Genomic DNA, 21,067 nt, shown 5'->3' with positions numbered 1-21,067 from the left:
GCTCGGCCAGGCCACAGTGGTGCACTGCCAAGAGCCCAGTGGGAAACTATTTGTGTTTTATTTTGCTTCAAATATCTATCTATCTATCTATCTATCTATCTATCTATCTATCTATCTATCTATCACTTTATTACTGTTGTTTTAGGTGTGGGGTGGTGCACACCTAAGTGATTGTGTGGAGGTCAGGGGACAATTCTTGGGAATCAGTTCTCTCCTCCCAGGGATCAAACTCAGGTCATCTTGTTTGGTGACAGAAGCCCTCGCCCTCTGAGCCGCCCTGGCTGGGCAGTTTTGAATCAAGTTTCTATTTTCCAAGCAAATATATTTCTAGGTGTTTACAGCCAAAGGAAAGACAAGGCGGTTTTATCAGTGAGAGCAGACAATTAGAAAGAAGCCCCCGAGAAGAGGAAACACGGCTTCATATACAGCCATGTGAAAGAGTTCTATTGGAATGCACAGGACTCCAACCCCTGATGCAGAAGCACGCATTTCAGAAGCTGTGCTCTGTGAGAGAAGACATCCAGATGGGCACTGGGCTCACTCTGCCTCTCTTTGCTTTAAAGACAGGCTGCTCTCAAACCTTCTTTTCCCTCCAGGGAAGGTTCAGCAACTCATAAGAAAATGATCAGGTGACACAGGAGTACCAAGGATTATTAGTTACATGTGGCCATCAAATTGTGAAGTTTCAGGAAACATCCATTTTCTAAAGCCATCCCTAGAGCACGATACGCATATTCAGCAGGGGGACAGGCAGAGATTGAAGCACTGTTTTCTGCCTGCTGCTCTGGCAGGATAGCACAATTCTCTGAAAAACCCCATTTCATAGGTCAACATCATCAACACCAAATGATCAAGCCAGAAACAACACTCACTTCTTCCATAAGAGACCAGAACTGGCAGTCACTGCGGATGCTCCCAGGAAGGCCACCATCATCAGTCTTCGCTTGGTCTGTGTGGGCTGAGATGCTCCATGGTACCATCGGGAGCCCACAGCTAGTTTTGCCAATGCAGACAGGGCGTTAAGACGAAACATCCTGTGGACGAAGGATAGAAATGTCACTTTAAGGTGCTGTTGGTGGCCGTGATGATGATGACAACAGCACGTCGGCAAACACTGGTGAAATACTTGTGAAAACACAGTTCCAAGTGTTTTGCATGTATTAACCCCAGAAGAACTTATGAAAACAGAACTACTACTTTAAAAAATTTTTCTTTAAAGATTTATTACTTTATTAAGTATACAGCTGCCAGAGAGAGCTGTGGTGAGAATAGCTCAGGGCAGCAGAATCTGTTGGTAAGGTGCCCTTCACGGATCAGGTGGAGTTACTGAATGTACTGCTAAGGTGTCCGTGCCACAGAAGCAGCAGGCGAAGGGCATGAGAATGAGAAGAGGCAGCCAGCCCTTCCTCCTGCAGCGCCTCTCTCCCGACAAGGAACAGTGACTGCGAGGGGACAAAGTTCCAGGAGCACAAGCAGACGATGCAAACAGATCTGGAGCTGAAAGCGACAGGCAAGTGAATCGCTCATCTCCCAGGTGTAAGGGAGACTCACCGACAAATCCACTCCAGAAAGCAGAGCTTGAAGCTAGATGGCACCAAGTTTCAGCTGGAAGACGCGGCTGTTTCCTGCACTGATGCTGAGAGGTGCTGCCACTAAAGTAACTGAAGTTTGAACTCTTTCCCACTCCCAGCCCTCGGAAAGTTTCCTCCCTGCCAGAGTCTTCTCATCCCATATATAAAGTATCTCTAGAGGAAAAGCAATCATTGAATGCAGTGGTTCTCAAACTTCCTACTGCTGCAGCCCTTTAATACAGTCCCTCATGATGCGGTGACCCCCCAACCATAAAATTATTACTCCATAACTGTAATTTTGCTGCTGTTATGAACTGTAATGTAAACCTGATAAATGAACCCTGTGAAATGATCATTTGACCTTCAAGGGGATTGCGATCCACAGGTTGAGAAACACTTGCTTTAGTGCTTTGTTTTATATCAGAGATACCTGAGACTTCACCAAGATGGTACCAAAGTTATCCCTTCCAAAGTTATCACCAAAACAAAGGTTTGAAAGGCTGAGAAAGCTGCACTGAAAGCCACAAAACGGTCGTGCATGTCACCCACCTTCCAGGCAGCAGGGACACTGCAAGCAGCCCACACATTCTGTAAGAAGGGCACCATCAGAGGAACAAGACTGGGCCTAGGTACCATCAAGTTCCCCTAAGTAAGGAACATAGAAGGCAACACACATGTGTTCTGTACAGATGCCACCTGACACAGCTGTGGCCAGTGTCACCCTGAAGACTTCTGAGGGAGAGCAGGCCTTCCTTCATCCCACTGGCTCCTGAATATGCTTCACTGAGTCCGGCTGATTAATTCTGAGCATGCATTTTTCATAAGCTACATCTGTATTTGTTCAATTCTCAACAGACGGACATCCTCACCTCTCACATCCCATAGTCATTCTAGCGCAGTCCCCCTTTCTTCCTAAAAATGACACCTGCAAGGTCATTTGCTGCTGTTTCCTGCCTGAGTCAGAAAGCAGCCACTTTTAACTTTTCTTCCCCACTTAATAAAGGATCTCTGTGAAAACAGGTGTTTGGTGTGGTTTGGGTCTAATCCGGACTCAGGGGAGCCCCTGCTGTGTGGGGTCTCCCCTCTTCACCCTGCACTTAATGTGCATGTATCTAGGGCAGTATATTTCCCAAACATCTGCTTCCCCTTTCGGTTCTGAATTGCTTTCAAATGTTCTCCCTTTGTAGACGCATAGCCAGACACAGGGCCTGCACTACTTAACTACTTTATTTTCACGTGGAAACATCTGCATGGCATAAATTATACAAGTCCTTGCTCCTAATATTTATGTATATTAACAACCTTTATTTTACTAACATTACTGTATTCAGTTAGACTCACTCACTCACTGGTCCGTTGCTGACTTTCCCTGGGACTGAGATAATCTTGCCCCTGCCACTGTTCCCAGGCCAGGTGCACTCTCAAACTGGAGCCAATCTCGCTGTCCTTCTAGACAAACTGGGACGACGTTACTTTCTGTGACTTAAGCTTCACTCTGGAACCCAGAAGTCAGCTCCCATTACTGAACACCTGCTAACAAAATGAAACATGGAGAGGCTGTCCTTTGTATTTTCTTCCTAGCTAGAAACTTCTAAATCTTTTTTTCTGATTCATTTCTAAATTAACATTTCCCAAATATACTTAGGTGTAGATAGAAATAGCATTGCTTTTGGTGCAACAAAAATGAGCAGAAATAACGCAGAGGGACTGTGGTCATCACTGACAACCGGAAGCAAAGGACCTGGGGGATTTTCAATGTGGCAAACAAGGAATACCATCAACACACAAGCTGGAACAAAGTGGGAGAACACGTCTGAAAAGACCTTTGAGGGCCAAACTGAGAATTTTTATCACACACACACACACACACACACACACACACACACACACACACACACACAAGACCCTGAGTTCTTAAATAGGAAAAGGTCATGGTAAAAATGATATTTCAGGGCTAGGGAGACAGATCAGTGGTTAAAAGCAGTCGCTGCTCTTCAAGGACAAGAGTTTGGTTTCCAGCACCCACATGGGGCAGCTCATAACTGTCTGTCACTCCAGCTCCAGGGGATCCAACCGTCTTGTGGCCACTGTGGGCTGACACACACACGGCAATGTATTCACTGGCTCTGCAGGGAACAAACTGATGAGAATCAAAGGCAGAGAGCCAGCTGGAAGCTCTTGTGGTCTTGAGGTTTGTTTAAAACACTGTTTAGGCTCACATGTGTATCGGCGTAAATAAATGCAAGGCAGATATTAAAGAATATATACAGTTTTAATGTTTAAACAAACTTACAGAACCGTGGTTCCTGCTTAGCCGTTTCACAGGAGTCAGGAAAAAAGGGAGCGTGCAGGCTCCGCGAGCCCAATTTATCAGTCAACATTCGCCCGAGGCAAACCCGCCCCCTAAAGGGGCTGGCTTAACCCTACACACATGCTATGTCTATGCCTCATCTTACTACTTGGTTACACGAAGCAATGCATGTTAATATCATCTCCAGTGGGATTTCCATGGATGCCGAGAAGTGAAACCCCACTAAGGAAACCCCTCTGTAATTAGTCCTTAGCTCTCTGATGGAGGGATACGTAACTCATGTGCTGAGTTCTGAGGGGAAACAGACTTACAGAGATCAGTTTCCCCTTGGGTCTGAAAAGCTCGACAGGCCAACAGAGGCATTCAGGCAGCCATGAAGACGGACATGCAGATTTACTGACGAGAGTTAAACCAAATGAAAGCAGGAGCATTTTCTTAGTACCCAGCTCACTCCAAACTCTCCACTACCACTAAAGAGGTCACACTTCTGAGAGAATATCTTTGATGTAAAATGAACATTTCTGACTAAAAATTGTCCAGTAAGGCAAGTGCAAAGCAAATTTGTAACCAGGTGAAGCCTCGTCTCTCCAACAAGAAACTGCTAGAACAAGATTGCTGGAAAGCAGCACCAGTGTGTCTCTGGGATGCTCCAGGACCCAGGCTGTGGGAACTGTGAAGCTTAGCACACTCTGCTTCTGGGAAACGCTAAAAGGTCAGAGCACAGGAAGTCGGTTAGCGCAATCCTCTCTCCTCTGGGTTTACAGGTGAAGGACCCGGGTAAGACAAGGCCTATTTAGAGCTAGCTACAGTAGATGTTAGGATTTGTTTTCACTTCCAAATAAATACTCTAAGTAGGAAAGCGCTTTGTAATAACTCTTCTCAGCAGCACAAGACCCACATCCTAAATGGAAATCGGTGGGTGCAGGTATAGCTCTGAGAGAGGGTGCTTGCCTAACATGCAAGAGGTTCTAAATTCAGTCCTCAGCACCTTGGTAAATATGCACATTCATAAGTAAACAAATAAAATGTCCAATTCCAGAAAGGCAAACAATGATGCAATATATGTCAATACTAAAAATGATAATCATAAGCCATTAGTGAGCATCATCTTGAAAACCAACAGACAGCTGGGCTAGAGACAAGGCAGTCAGGAGAGTAGAGACGTCTCTAGAAACTGGGAAAAGAAACTTAACCTCACATTCACTAGGAGAATGCAAACTTAAGCTATAAAGAGAGAGATGGATGGTATAGCTAGCTCTGTAGTAAAGAGTTAGCCCTCAGCACCTCAGTAAATGTGCACACAAAGAAGTCAGATGTGCAGCTACAGAAAGACAGTTACAGAAAAAGTAGGCACAAGCCAGGTGATGGTGGCACATGCCTTTAATACCAGCACTCGGGAAGTAGAGGCATGCAGATCCACAGAGCAAGTTCCAGGACAGCCAGGGCTACACAGAGAAAACCCTGCCACAAAACAAAGCAAAAAGTAGATACAGTCTATGGAGCGCAATTGATAACATCCATAAAAACTGCAAACATCAGTAATTCTCCCGATAATATACTCTGTGATGCACTTAAATGGCTGTGAAATCTCTGCACATAAGACTCTGTATCATGGCTTATAATAAAAGACTAAGAAATTAAGCATGGCCACGTAGGACTAATTAAATTATGATATATCCACACAGGCAATATCATGTGGCAGTGATTGGAAAATAAAGAAAAAATTTTATGTATAAATAGAAGAGGAGGTTCCAATAGGTTATCTAAAAGAGCAAGGGCATTCTCAGTCACACAACAAGTCCCAGGCTAGCCTGAGCTACAAGACCAAAGCATAGCTTGAAGATGGAATGAAGGGCTATGTTTTAGACGGTAAAAAGAGGAGGAACACCCATTGCAGGGCTGTTTTCACGTTCCTCAACTCCTCCTCCACGTCAGGATTCTGCAGTGAAGGGCTGGGGAGATGGCTCAGTGGTTAAGAGCTTGCTGCACAATCACGAGGACTGGGGTTTAGGTCCCAGCACCCTGGAAACAAACAGAACATCTCACACGTCTGTAACGCCAGCTCTGGCTGGGGGTTGGGGAAGACAGGAAGATCACTGAGGCTCACTGGGTTCCAGCCTCAGCCTGAGAAAATGAGAGCTGAAGGTTCTGGGAGAGACTGCCTCAATGGATCAGGTGGAGAGTGGCAGATGGGACACTAGATGCTTCTTCTAGCCTCTATGTGTGCGCGTACACACACACACACACACACAAGCACGCGCACATGCACACATGCTAACAAAACAAAGCAACACTCTGTGATAAGAAGGCATAACCTATCAGGCCAAAAAAAAAGAAAGTTAGGAAGGAAAAAAGAAAGCATAGCCTGAGAAAAACAGCCGTGAATAATGAAGAGGGTGACAAGAGAAGGCTCAGAGGGCAGAAGCCTGACAGAACCCACATAAAGAAGCCAGATGCAGCGGCATGCATTGTTTGCAACCCCAGCACTACTGCCTCAAGACGGGAGGTGCAGGCAGAAGAATCCTTGGTTTCAGCAGAGGATCACATTTAACCTTAAAGTCTAAGTTACCGCTTTGAAATATACTCATTTTTCCCATGATAAGCCCCTGTATATATGACATATACATGTTAATAAGTTTCCATTTGATTTTTTCCTTCATTGATCTATTTTTCATTCCAATGACCACAATAAAAGAACTCTGAGAAGGTAAAGGAATAATAGTTTTCCTTCCCTATATTTTTAAAAAGTAGTCAGCTGAAAACATTAAGTGGCATGTATAGCTAGCTCATGCTTTTATTAGCATTAAGCACCCATGTCAACCTAGCAAGCTCTGGATTCAGGTGCGCAAGTCTACCACGAGGGCTGAAACAGCCCCGACAAAATGCCTGTCATTGCTGAGATTGCATTTCACTGATCTCGAACTCCTGGACTCAGGCAATGCTCCTACCTCGGGCTTCTGAGGAGCTGGAGCTAGAGTCACTATCGTACAGGCTAGCAGAGCATCTCGAAGGCACATCTGAGTTATAGGAAGGCAGCCTCCAGGAAATGCTACCAAAGATCAACAGGAAAGGAATGAGTTACAGACGAGGGAGAAATCCTGGTCTACAAGAGTTAGTTCCAAGACAGGCTCCAAAACTCCACAGAGTAACCTTGTCTCGAAAAAAATCCAGCTGTAAGGGATTTTCTTAATTAGTGACTGATGGGAGGGTCCACCCCATTGTAGATGGTGTCACCCCTGGGCTGGTGGTCCTGGATTCTATAAGAAAGCAGGCTGAGCAAGCCATGAGGAGCAGGTCAGTAAAGCCAAGCACCCCTCCATGGCCTCTGCATCAGCTCCTGCCTCTAGGTTCCTGCTCTGTATGAGTTCCTGTCCTGACTTCCTTCAATGATGGAAAGTGACATGGACATGTGAGCCAAATAAGCCCTTTCCTCCCCAACTTGCTTTACGGTCATGGCATTTCATCGCAGCAATAGAGATGCTAACTAAGACACCTACTTATTAAAACTCTCCAAGGCTGTCCTAGGAACAACTTTCCTTTTCCACCCTCTCATCCTAGACAAATCTATCATCTACCCTCCTCAAATCCCACAGCTTTAAATGGCATTTATATGTAAATTCTTCTCAAAAGGTCATGTCTAGCCTACGCTTTCCATAAGAACAGAGCTAGATTTAAGTTCCTACTCGACAGGCACCTCCAATCTAGTCTAAAACAGAAATACTGATTTTATCAACTTATTTTATACATCTCTAAAAATCAAACATCTGGTCATTCAAGCCCAGAGCAAGAGTGAGCTATCTTTAGTTTCTTTCTTCTTAAATTATCATGGAGACTCCATCAGAAAATGCTTTGGACCCTCTTTCTAAAAAACATGTAAATTCATAAAATGTATCCCCATGTCAAATATTAGACTGACAAGTATTAAAAGGTAAAATAAAATTTGCAGCCTGACTCTAATTAGGTCAGCTGCTTGCTAAGGTGCACATACGCACAAATAAAATGAACATTTTTGCTATTATTCAACTGACAATTGTAATACCTATAATGTCAAAGCATGGTATTTTAGAATCATCTGATCATGGACATGCTTTAAAAGCAAAACAAAACACACAAACTACTAAAAGTTCTTCAGATGGAAGAGGAAAACTGGGAAATTTGGGAATAATAGAACAACAGAAACAGATTTTCATCATGTCTGACTGCATCAAGGGCCCCAGGTATGATAGATACTTGCAGGAAATATCATGCTGAGAAAGAAACTGGCCCATCCCAAGAGTCCTGGCTCATCTCCCAGGAGAAGGACTACCCAGTTCTGGAAACTGGGGCACACAGTTAAATCTGCCCATGTCTATATCCTGGCTTTTGCTTTATCTTTTCTATAAGTTGCAATTCTGCTGTGGGCAAGAAGACAGATTGAGAATTTCTCTTTAGTTTTGATCAGAACTGTAAGTAAATTCACGTTTCCATGCATGTACACGCTATGTTGTTTTCTTTTAATGTGGGTGAGTGTGTAGATCAAAGCCAGGCCCTATGGCTGGGAACTCTAGTAACATGTCCGGATTGTTGTAATCCTTATCTTTATCATCTCCACCCTTCATGAGTTATTGGCTGCGACAGAGGAAAACATAAAAGTACATATACCCTGTACACACAGTAGATAATTCAGGGATGAGCAGGTTCCCATCACAGATCTCAAACGTTTGTTTCAGATTGCAGACAAAAAATCCCATTCATCTCTGGAACCAAGCCGTCCTTTAGGGAGAGGATCAGAGCTAAAGGTACAGCCTAGCAGTCAAGATACGTGCAGCGTAAACAGACCCTATGCTTGGAATCTAGGTGCCCAGCTGTAGAAGAACGGATGAAAGAACGGTGGTCGACAAATACAATGGCATTTTCTCAGCCATAAAGGAGAACAAAGATAAGTTGTTTGCAGGATGATGGATACAACTGGAGGTGACTATATTAAGTGAATTAGGCCAGTCTCAGAAAGACAAATATCGCATGTTTTTTGTAATTTCTAAGTCTTACATCTTACACAGATGCAAAAATTATATATGTACGTATGATATAAAAGCAAAAGCACCCCCCCCCCACAGCCCCTTTTGAGACAGGGCCTGATTATATAGCCCTGCCTGGCCTGGAACTCACTATGAAGATAGACCAGGCTGACCTCAAACCCACAGAGATCTGCCTGTCAGTCTCATGAGTGCTTGTCCTGGTATTGAAGGCATGTGCTATTATAACTGGCTCCAACAGACCCCCTTTGATATTGCAAAATGACATCCACAAAAAGTTTATGCTCAAAACCAGTGAAAATTACAAAAGCAAGTCATACAAAAAAAATCCTATCATGTTTTAAAGTTTATGGTTTTGTGTTAGCCTGCATTCACAGTTACTCTGAGGTGTACAAAGCCCACAGGCTGGGCATGCCTGGTAGGATATGAGAGACAACAGGGAGAGGGAGGGAGGGGAAAGACAGAACAATGCAGGGGAATATGCTAAACATGCAATATATACTTGTACAAAAACCTACAATAGTTTGAATTCAAGCCCCACCTCCAGACAAAGCATCGAGAGTAACATGAATATAGATTTAAGTGGGTGCTTTCTCCTCTGGTAAATCTCCAGTGATTTACTCAGGCCTCCCTTCAAGGGACACACCTACTAAATGGAGTTCCTTTGTAAATATAATGTCTTACAAAATTCCATTTCAGACCTTCTTTTGTACCTGTAATTTTTCAAAATAATCAGCTTGAAATAGTCCTTGAGCCCAAAGGGCACATTGGACATGACATATTCTGGCCCCTACAGTCCTATTTTGAAGAGCTATGTGCTGAACCCCATCCTTTTCCACATAGAATGCTTGTGGTCTCATGTGCACTAGTCTAATGCTGGGAGGGTGGGGCTGAGCTGTTGACCTGGTGCAGCCTCAGCTTTCAATAAGAACAGCGTTTCTCGGTCTCCAGCTTTTCCTTCGGTCATTTTCCGTTATGGCGTACAACATGATGTTCTGCATGCTTACGCAGTGTGCAGTGATACCCCAATCTTGCTGGTGAGGACCTGGGCTGAGGTCACTGAGAAGAGCCCATAGGTGTAAGCTCTCCTGGTATTTAGGGTTCCTAAAGGTTCTGTGCTCTACCTTTACCTAAATTGATTTTCCCCATTTATGAAAGTTTAACCTAAATTTTAGGTTACTTATCCTAGAAAATCATGTTCGCAGGAAAGCTTAGAAAGGGACGTTGACAGCAGCTCCATTCATACATACACATAATAAAGTGTCCAGAAGCATTGGTCACTAGTGAAATGTTAAAAACACAACGAGACACCTTAGTACACCGATTTGAATACCTAAGAGAAAAATGCAACTAAGAATACAGATAGGATGCAAAGCCAAGACAGCTCCTGTTCATTCATTCCTCTGGGATGCCAACTGGTACAGCCACTCTGGAAGACATGTGATGTTTCCTCAAGTTAAATGGGCTCTTCCCGTGAGATCCAGCAATCCAGATGAAGACATCTACTCTTGAGAAATAAAACCCTATGTTAAGAAGCAGCAGCCATGCATGAATGTCTACAGAAGCTCTCTTTGTAAGTTGCCCCAAACTGAAACTTCAAATGTCTTTCAACAGCTTCATGGACAAACTGTGGTACAGCTACAGAATCGAGCACAACTACAATTGAGAACAGACTCGTCAGGGCTGGAGAGATGGCTCTACTTAAGTGCTCGTATTGCTCTTCCGGAGGCCCTGAGTTCAATTTCCAGCACCCACTTGACAGCTCACAATCACCTGCAACTCCAGTTCCAGGGCATCCAATGTCTTCTTCCAGACTCCATGGACACCGGGCAAGCATTTAGTGCCCAGACATATGATGTGGGATGCTCTTCTGTATGTGAATGTGTTTACGTACATGAAGGTAAAAACGCCCATACATAGAAATCGACAACAATTTAAAAACTTGCAAAAAAGAATGGTTTTGACGCATGCAACAACTGAGGCCAGCCTCCAACGGTGCGTGCTGAACAGCCACGTGGACGCAAGGGGTAATAGGGAGACAGAGAGCACACCAACGGATGCCAGGGATGAGAAGCTCTGACTAGACAAAGACCACAGGAGAGAGCTGCTTGCGAAGTCTTTTCTGTCCTATGACAGTGGTAAAATGAATCTGTACTATTAAAAATCATGTATCAAATTTCGTAGAATTGTACAAGAGAAAAAAGTCCATTTTGCTGTATAATAACTTTGAAGGCTTTTAAAAGCCACACTGTATACTGTATGATCTTACTGATATTACATTCTAGAAAAGGTAACAACAAACAGATCAATGAGTGTCAAGGGTCAGAGTGCGAGGGAACAAGATGACCTCAAAGTGTCACAAGGGACTCTCCAGAGGTAAGGGAGCTGTTCTGTTTTTGATTATTGAGGGGGTTACCTGGCTGCCGTTGTCAATACCTATGTGTATACAAAGGTAGAGACAATCTCAACAAGGAATTATACTTCTATAGTCTTTTAAAAAATTTTAAAGATTTGTTTTTAATGTATATGTATATATGTTTGCCTGCATGCCCTGCATGAACATGTGTGCACCATGTGTGTGTCTGATGCCCCTGGAGGCCAGAAGAGAGCTCTGGGTCCCCCGGAACTGAGTTATAGGCAGTTGTGAGCCAACATGTGGGTATTGGGAACCCAACCCGAGTACTCTGAAAGAGCAGCAAGTGTTCTTAACCCTCTTTCCGGCCTCAAAGGGATATATGGGTTTTTTGAGTTCAAACCTGGATGACGGTTGCACACGAGGTATATTTTTTCAATGAAAGCGTTTATGGCGAGGCAGAGGATGGGTCTGAGGACAGCCCAGACTACAGGATGAGATCCTTTTCCTAAAAGAGAACAATTAGAAAGTTTTACCCAGCCTACCCTTGATCCTCTGAACTCAAAATATCTTTCTGTTCCTGTCTCCCAAGTAGCTGGACTAGAGGAAAAACCCACCAGGCCTGGCTAAAGGATTGCTGTATGATGTCTGTGTATGTGAAGCAAACTACCTCTCTTTCATCCTAAGTTCATGGTTAAAGCCTCTACAACAAATAGCACATGAATGTATTAAATTTGAAAAAATTCTAACTGTTAATTGTGTGTATGATGTGTATGTGGGTGTGTGTGTGTGGGGTCAGAGGACAGCTTTGTGTACTCAGGTTTCTCCTTCCACCTTTACATGGCTTCCAAGGATTGAACTGAGGACATCGGGCTTGGTTAGCAAGTGCTTTATCCACTGAGCCAGGTTGAGAGAGACATACACAACTTCATGTGCACAGGAGCCACTGAAAGGCAGTGAAAGCTTGAAGACAGAGATACGCCTGTCTGTTTCTTCTTAAGTCTGATGGAAGGTAGACAGTCATGTACACAAATGACTGCACTTGATACATACAAGACAAAAATGCTTTAAGTCAGGCATGGTGGCGCATGCCTTTAATTCCAGCATTAGAGAGGCAGAGGCAGATGGAGCTGTTGAGTTTGAGGGTTACAAAATAACAGTTTCAAAACATACACAAACTCGTACACATTTTAATGACATTTAACCGCAGAAAAATTATTAGGTAGAGCTGATCATGATAAGAAAATTAAATGGCTCACATAAACCTATAGCTATATATTCATTTGTGATTTATCAGCAAATGCGTTCATTGTAGGATACAATGCATTTTGAGAATAAAGCTTTAACACGTCAACAGCACGGGGTGGGTGACTAGAAGAGAAAATGTTTAGTAAAGGGAACATACAGAACGCTGATCAGCGATGATGCCCTGCACGCCCCAGCGCACACAGTCAGAGCACCGTGTGAGCTTCCCCCGAGATTAAAGGCTCAGGCTCTGTCTCTGGGAGAGAAACGACACAAGAAGGGTACACATGCAGGAAATACAGTAACAATTCCGTGTCAGAATAAATGTGAGTCGATGGCGTGTCGCTCACGGTCACATTCAGCAGCAAAGACTTATTTGTAGTGCAGGCCGATCTGTAAGGGTAATGTGTTTATAGACAGCCATGCATGTCAGGCACATATGTCTGCCAGATGAAGTCCTTTCCTGTAGAAAGAACCATTTCTGTGGCCTCCCTGAGTATTCTCAGAAGTAAACATCGTTAGACATACTCCCTTACAACAGCTTGCCTATATTTATGGTCTCTTTCTAAACCCAAGCCTGCCAGGTTGACAAATAATCTTGGGGTTTCACCTGATAGATTCCTACCCACTCTCCCCCACCCCCCACTATCCTTTAACTCCAACCTCTAGTTTTCCTGGGCACTTTTTCGCGGTAGGGAGGGGGGAAGTGGGGTGGATCTTGCTGTGTTACCAAAGCTGGTCTTAAAATCTTGTGCTCAGACGTACCACTTCTGCCTCCTATGGCCCTGGTCCACAGCTCCAGCCACGCCGCACTCCCAGCCACGCTACACTCTTGACCAGGCACTTCTTAAAGTGATGCTCTAAACTTTGGGACTTAATTAAACTCAAATAAGACAATGAAAAACTGAACACACAGAAAAGTATGAGCTGCTGTTGTGGGCTTTGTTTCCTCCTATTTTGCTTTGATAAGCAGAGGCCCATAAATATCTTACTCTACATAATTAATTAGTCCTAGATAAAAGACTTAACCATCTTGACCTCTTAATGGACAACAATTTTTCAGTAAGTCAGGACTATGTTTCATTACTGATGGCAATTATGTGCTTACAAAGGAAAATATGGGTAATAAATTACCACAAATGTCCAGGCTGAGGGCTACGGAGATGGTGCAGCGGTAAGAGTGCTTCCTAAACAAGCGTGAAGACTGGAGTTCAAATCCTCATGACTCACATACTAAGCTGGGCTGTACTAATGTGTATGTCTATACCACCTCCCCACAAACACAAAGATGCAGAGTAGAAACAAAGACAGGAGTAGAGCAAAGGCTTGTTGACTGCCAGCCTAGCTCCAGGTTCATTGGTATGCCCCCTCTCACGGGAACAACGCAAAGAGTGATCCAGTGGGATACTGATACCGACCTCTGGTCTCCACAATTGCACATGCACTACCCATAGGCATGCACACACACACACACACACACACACACACACACACACACGCCTGAGCACAATGTGTTAACATGAAGCAAATTATAAATAAATGTTTCTTTGGAAAGCAACCTAAGACAGTGCTGCTAGCCAGGCATGGTATACACACCTGCAATCCAGGGCTCAGAAGGCTAGGGCAAGAGGCTGGAGAGTATGAGATTAGCCTCAGCTACAATTCCAGCCCCAATCTGGGTTACATATCAAGGCTCTGTCTCAAGCATGGAAGCAAACAAACAAAATAAAAAGAGAAAAAGCCTGCTGATGGTGATAATTTTATGCATAGTAATTTTCAATGAAATATTACATAAATATATAAACATAAATAAATATCTTTTAGTGCAAATAATTTAACTAGAATGCAAAGTAAGACGATTTTTAAAAAACATCTATTATCTATCTTTACTACAAACAATGACTTTTTGGTCTCCTTTCTGACTCCTGGCTCATGGCTCCCTAAAGCCGTTGGGTCCTCAGAGTGTTTCTTTCTAAGACAAATATATAAACACAGAAGACGACTGCTACGGGATCAGGGATGCTCCTGCACAGCTTCAGGATGGAAGCTGGATGCCAGAAGGTTGGCACTTTCAGCCCTACTTCCTATCCCCAGGGAGGGGAAATGCACTGAGGATCACTGCCAGTTATTTCATCAACCAAGCCTCTAAGAAACCCCCAAAGCCAGACTGAAGAGCATCGGGCTGCTGAACACCCGAGAGGTCCTCAGAGGATGACAAATAGCGAGACAGCATGGGCGCACGGCACCTCAAGCAGCTTCTCCACCTTGCCTGCTCCCAAGTTGTAGCCAGTGAGATGGCTCAGTGGGTGTAGAGGTACTTTGCCACCAAGCCTAAGGACCCGAGTTCAATCCCTGGCACCTACATAGTGGAAGGAGAGAACCAACTTTTGCAAGTTGTCTTCTTATCTCCACAATGTGTGTGTACACACGTGAACACACACACACACACATACACAGAGTAAAATAAAATAGTAAGGAGAACTTTCTCCAGAACTCTGGCAGTTTCTACAGCAAATGACCAAATCCAAGGAAGAGGTATGGGACAGTCACATCACACAAAAGTTGTAGAGAAGAGAACATGGGAGCTTCCTGCTTGTGATGGGAGTGAAGGGCAGGACCAGTCTAGTGGGATAAATAAAGCCTTAACCTTTGGGACTGTTTGCATCTACTCCAGTTAGTGTCAGACTTGAACTAAATCATGAGACACCTAGCCGGTGTTGGAACTGGTCAGTATGGGGGAGGAAACCCACACTGCGTATCTGATGTGAGCTGAGTCCTGTGAGACACAGAAGAGGGTAACAGTTCTTGCTGTAGCTTTATTTTTCCTTTATCCAGCTGAATCCAGGAAATCACATTTTTGTTGTTGATTTTCTTCTGATTTAAATTCCACTTTAAACCCGTGGAATCACTTCCATCTCTAAGAAACTGCATGTGAACAGTATACTATATCTACAGCTCTTTTAAACTTTTGCTTATTTATTTATTTTATTTTATGTAGATGGGGTGTTTTGCCTGCATGCATGTCTGCGCAGCACAAGCATGCAGTGCCTACAAAGTCCCGATCCCCTGGAACTGGAGACACAGGCAGTTGTTAAGTGTTGTGTGGGTGCTGGGAATTGAACCAGGGTTCTTTGGAAGAGCACTGGTACTCTTAACCACTAAGCCATCTCTCCAGCCCCTTGCATTACCTTCTAATCTCCAATTCCACTCCTAGGTACACACATAAAAGAACTAAAAGGAAGGGTTCAAATAAATACTTATGCAATAATCAAAGTTTAAACAACCCAAGAATCTATTGATGGAAGATGTGTGAACAGATGGGAGCCGTACCTGCAATGAAATACTGTTCCACTGTTCAAAGGGAAGATAGTTGAGGACTAGGCCGCCACAGGGATGAGCCTTGGCAGATTATACCAAGTAAAATGGCAGGATACAAAAGGATGAAGCTATGTGACATCACTTACATGAGGTGCCTAAAATTAACCAGGCTCATGAGTCAGTAGGTACAACAGCTGTTGTCAAGGATTAGAAGAAAGGGAACAGGAAGTTATCATTTCACGGTTCAGAGTTTGCGTTGGGTTGATGAAAAAGGATGGGGCAGTGGTTAATACAAAATGGTAACTATGCAAAGGGGTGGGAGCAGGGTGGAATCATGTGTAAATTTTACACCATTTATATTTATTGTAACTAAAGAAGAAAGAAACAACTAGAGAGAATTTCACCCAAAAATTGTTTATAGTAAATATATTTTCAGTTAAAATAAAAAAAAATAAAATAGGAGGATGAAGACATGGCTTAATGGTTAAGAGCAGGTACTGCACTTACAGAGGACAGGTTTGGTTATCAGTACCAACATGGCAGCTGACAACCATCTATAACTCCAGTTTCCAAAGTCCAGTACCCTCTTCCGGTCCCTGTGGGCACTATGTGCACATGCTGGACAGACATACATGTAGACAAACATCCACAGACATAAAATGAAAATAAATAAATCTTTAAAAAAAAGAAACCCAAACAATTTGACAAGATGATTTAGCACAGCGGGTCTGAATGCTCTCAAAATTGATTAACATACGGGGATATACTTGAGATACAAGTGATCACAGAAATTTTCAAGATTTCAGTGGGAAAGGCAATAAGCCAGAGAGGAGACCTCACCAACTTCAAGAACAGAATGCTAGCAAGCAGCCACGTGGGAAACAAAGCCAGATCTGGTAGCTCCTTGCCTGACTGTCTTCCTACCCTATGCTACGGAAATAAATGTGAACATGCTTACCATTGAGCAAGTAGGTGTGGAGGTTCACATCTGTAGTCCCTGGCAGAGGACCAGAAGCAGAGGTGCATACTGCCAGGGGTATACAGTGAGACCTAGCCTCGAGAGCAAACAAAAAGCAGGGTAATATACACATACTATATGCACATCCATATATATGGAAAAAAAACTAATACAGACTTAACCGAATAAACTGAAATCTAGATCCATAAGGTCAGAATAGTTAGCTAATTCCTTACAGCAGAATCTGAGATTTCCCACAATAACATTCAAGATGCTATGATTCATTTCATAACCAATAAATAAATAACACTTCATCTTAATAGAGAATACACAGCTCTGAGGAGTTTTCCACCAAGCTTTAATCTGAGCCTAAAGAAAACACGGAGAGAAGAAAGAAATTATCAAGGTAAAAGTGCGACTATAGAGCAAGAAATGAAAGCTCTAGGCTAAACGAGTGAGGGGAGCCACGCAAAGCACTGCCGTCTGAAAGCTTCAGTGCTGGGGACACATGAAGACTGCACGCTCCGCAGAGCCTGTAAGATGAACTGTAAAGCAACAGTGTTGACGAGGCGGCAGAGCAGAAGGTCAAGGGGTGCCGTTGTGAACACTGTCTTCTACACGTCACCTAGACTGGCATGTCTGCATATTCACCTCGTCTATTTCTCTGTCAACAACGCTTTTGTTGTTTTGTTTTTGAGACATGCTAGCCCTCACCTCATATTTACTATGGATAAGATTAACTTCTGAGCTTCCTGCCTCCACTTTCATTGCTGGAATTACATGTCCAGTTGTTATTTTATTCTAAAGTTTTCAAGGGAAGATACAGTCAACACGCGACCCCAAATATCTTTATAATATTGTCCTTTATATTTATAAGACAATTATCACAAATGCTAACTAGTTAGACTTTCTTACTATTCTAATATATGGACCATGGCACGGCTTCCATGGGCCCCGTTACCTCTCTCCAATCACTCTGGTTTTGATCTTTTCCCACCAGGAGTCGCTATGTACTGTCCAACTTTATGCACATGAGTATACTTCTTGCCCAAGCAGAATTCTGTTTCATCCTGGGCACGAATATCTCCAGTTTTAAGAACATCTGCGTGCTTATTTTGGCTCCAGAGACACTGTGTCTAGTTAGCAAAAAGAGCCTTTCCCCACAGCCAACCAGACCCGGTCACCTTTCAGAAATCCCATTTCCAGCAGACGCCCCCAGACTCCATAGCGCTTTAGTCAGCACAACCTGGTTCTCGGTTAAGACTGCAAATGTCCCACTTTCTACAGTGCTTTTTCCTACCAGGACAACTGGCAGCTCCAAGTGCTTGATGCCAGCATTTAATGAGCACTAAGTGCTTAGCATCTCTTCTCCTACTTCTCCGTCAGTAGCTAACAGGGTTGGTTCTCTAACGTTACTGAAGGCATCAGAGTGCAAACTTAAGTAATGAGCAACAGTGAGTTTCCTGCATCCAGAAGGTGCTGCGCTATTTCTTTTTAAGGTTTTGTTTGTGTGTGTGTGTGTGTGTGTGTGTGTAAAAGAGAGTATGTGTGTGTGTGTATGTGGCGGGGGAGAAAGTGTATGTGTGTGTGAGTGTGTGTGTGAGAGAGAGCTGTGTGTGTGTGTGTGTGTGAGTGTGTGTGTGGTATGTGTGTGCCTGCACATGCGTGCGTACTTTCAGGATTTGGTTATCTTCCTCCAGCATGGGATGAACTCATGCCATCATCACGTCTTGCACAGGAAGCACCTGTACCTAGTGAGCTATCTCATCAAGTCATAGCTCCAAGCCTTCCAGTTTACTGACATGTATGTAACATGAAATCCAAGCACTTTAAAATCAAGACAATCTGAAGGGCACTCTAACCCACTGCTTAGGCATGTATATATATATCACATACACACACTCTTCTTTAGGCAAAAATGGTAAAATTAAAAAAATAAAATCACTTAGACATTATTTCTGCTATTATTATCAGTTACATGTGATTAGAATGTTATACATCCCAGGCATGTGCTGTGTACTAATTAACCCTGTCCATACAAGAGAAAGGCATGAGCACTGCCACATGCAATAGGACAAACTCAGGTTCAGAGGGATTATCCAGCTCACCATTAAGGAGTGATGGGTTTGGGCATTAGAACAGACCTCATCCGAACCTCTGCCACCACTGTTAGCAGCTAGTTCAGCAGCCAGTGTCCAGTGAACTGAGCTGCTGGCATCTCTTTCAATTGAAAACAAGACAGCAAACAGCAAATTGTTTTAATTATAGCCACTCTGAAGATATAATGGATCATTATGACAAAGCATAAAAAGATAAAAAACAAGACATTAATGTTAACTAGTTTTAAAGTTAATATCCAGTTGACAGCAAATAGTGAATTATAGTGTTTATTTTTCATGCAATGCTCAACACAAAGTAGTCTCTACACCAAGAGACTTTGAAGAATAATGATGAGAACATAGAATTTAATCTTATTGATCACCGATTTTCAAGCAGTTAAAATCTTTTGATTCCCTATTTATAAGCTGCAGTTACTCAGTCAAGTTAACCTACAATACAAAAAGGACCAATAAATATTGAGTTTGACATATAAATAGAGTCATATATGTTATATATGAGTTATATAAATTATGTTATATAAGTAGAGTTATATGGCTCCGCAATAGAGTATATGCCTAGATAAAAGAGCTGTTGATAAATTGGCAAGTTTTACAATATATTATAGGATATACCTAAATACTTGGGGGCTAGAAATATGACTCATTAGTTAAGGCACTTGTTGCTTTTGTAAAGGACCTGGGTTCAGTACTCAGCACCACATGATGGCTCACAACTATTTGTAACTCCAGTTCCAGGGGATCTGATGTCCTCTTCTGGACTCTGTAGACACCAAGCACATACATGGTGCACAGATATACATAATACCCATACACCTAAAATAAAAATAAATAAAAAACCCAAACAAACAAACAAACAAATACTCCAGAACAAAGAAACCATACAAGTAACAACAAAACACACATATGCAAAAGAGGGGCTCAAATTTCATATTTTGAAAGTTAACATTTTTAAAAGCAAAAATCAATGCAAAAACTACAAACCCAAGTAATTTATATGGCAAAGAAAAACAAGGCCTCTTAAAATAAAATATCTATGGCTTCTCACCTTCCTACAACCATCCTTCCTTCAGAAAAACGTAGTTCCTCAATCCCTTTTCCTTTAGAAACTAAATATTCCCCACCATTAGTTTGTGTTGTTTGAGAACATGTTTTCCGTTGTCCTATTCCATGGTAAGAAAGAAACACAAGCCTGACCACAAAAGCATTCAATTGCTCTGGCTGCAGGGAGAGCCTCTGGGACAAGCTGGCTTTGCTGGCCAATGAGATGCTGACACAGACATGTGCTAGACTGGGCAGAGGACAAGAGGATCTCTTCTGGGGGTTCTACAGGAGCGTGCAGGGTGTGAACCTATTGCTAAGTTTTTATGAGTATGAGGCCAGGCTTCAATTATTTTTCTATTAGTATTCCCAATTACATCCCCCAGCAGAAAATGAGTCCCTACTGGCAGGGGAAAGGGTCAATTATAACTATGACTTTGTGTGTGAACTTTTTTCTTTTCTTCTCGAGACACAGTGTTATTATGTAGCCCACGTTGGCCTGGTGACAAGCTCAAAAGAGATCTGTCTGCCTCTGCCTCTGCAGTGCTCAGATTAAAGGCATGCAACAACACCACACTCAGCCCAGTGCTATATTTTTTGTAATGTTTCCATTATTTAATAGAACATGTTGTTTTTATAGTAAGAAACAGAAACATTTAAAGATAATGTTCCAGCTTCTCAAACATGCCCAGATAGAAACATTTCATGTTTTTGAAGCATTAGCTTTTTTACCCCCTCATGATTTACTAAAGTAGACAGAGCATCTATCTGAAAAGAACAGCTTCTTTTTTGATACTAAAGGAAACTTTTTATTCTGACTTAGGAGACATGCTGCCATAAACCTTTAAAAAGGGAGTTTTATATATAAGAAGGAATACTAGATAACTCTTTGAGGGGAAATGGATAATAAATTCACATGTATTTTCAACATTGTAAAAACTGTTCAAGGACTAAACCTAACTTCAAAGTTTCAAAGGGAAAAAAATTACATTTGAAAAAAGGCTTTAGTAAAAATGGCAATTCTACCAAAAGCAATCTATAGATTCAATGCAATCCCCATCAAAATCCCATCAAAATTCTTCACAGATCTGGAGAAGACAATAATCAACTTCATATGAAAAAACAAAAAACCCAGGAT

The 21,067-nt window shown here is 42.7% G+C and overlaps 1 protein-coding gene across 5 annotated transcripts in view; it reads right to left on the bottom strand.

Moving 5' to 3' along the window:
* The window catches only part of Micu1 (mitochondrial calcium uptake 1), a 146,570-nt gene that overhangs the window by 121,343 nt on the left and 4,160 nt on the right, over window positions 1-21,067 (bottom strand). For all 5 annotated transcript variants that reach the window (XM_026785536.1, XM_026785538.1, XM_013351229.2 and 2 more), the window contains exon 2: window positions 873-1,034. In XM_026785536.1, coding sequence (XP_026641337.1) covers window positions 873-1,033 — 161 coding nt within the window. In that variant the 5' untranslated portion in view covers window position 1,034. The remainder of the gene's footprint in view (window positions 1-872; window positions 1,035-21,067) is intronic.

Source organism: Microtus ochrogaster, linkage group LG2, assembly GCF_000317375.1.
Source record: "Microtus ochrogaster isolate Prairie Vole_2 linkage group LG2, MicOch1.0, whole genome shotgun sequence".
NCBI classification, from domain to species: domain Eukaryota; kingdom Metazoa; phylum Chordata; class Mammalia; order Rodentia; family Cricetidae; genus Microtus; species Microtus ochrogaster.
The sequence above is the reverse complement of the archived record's forward strand: the minus strand, read 5'-3'. Positions and strand labels throughout refer to the sequence as shown.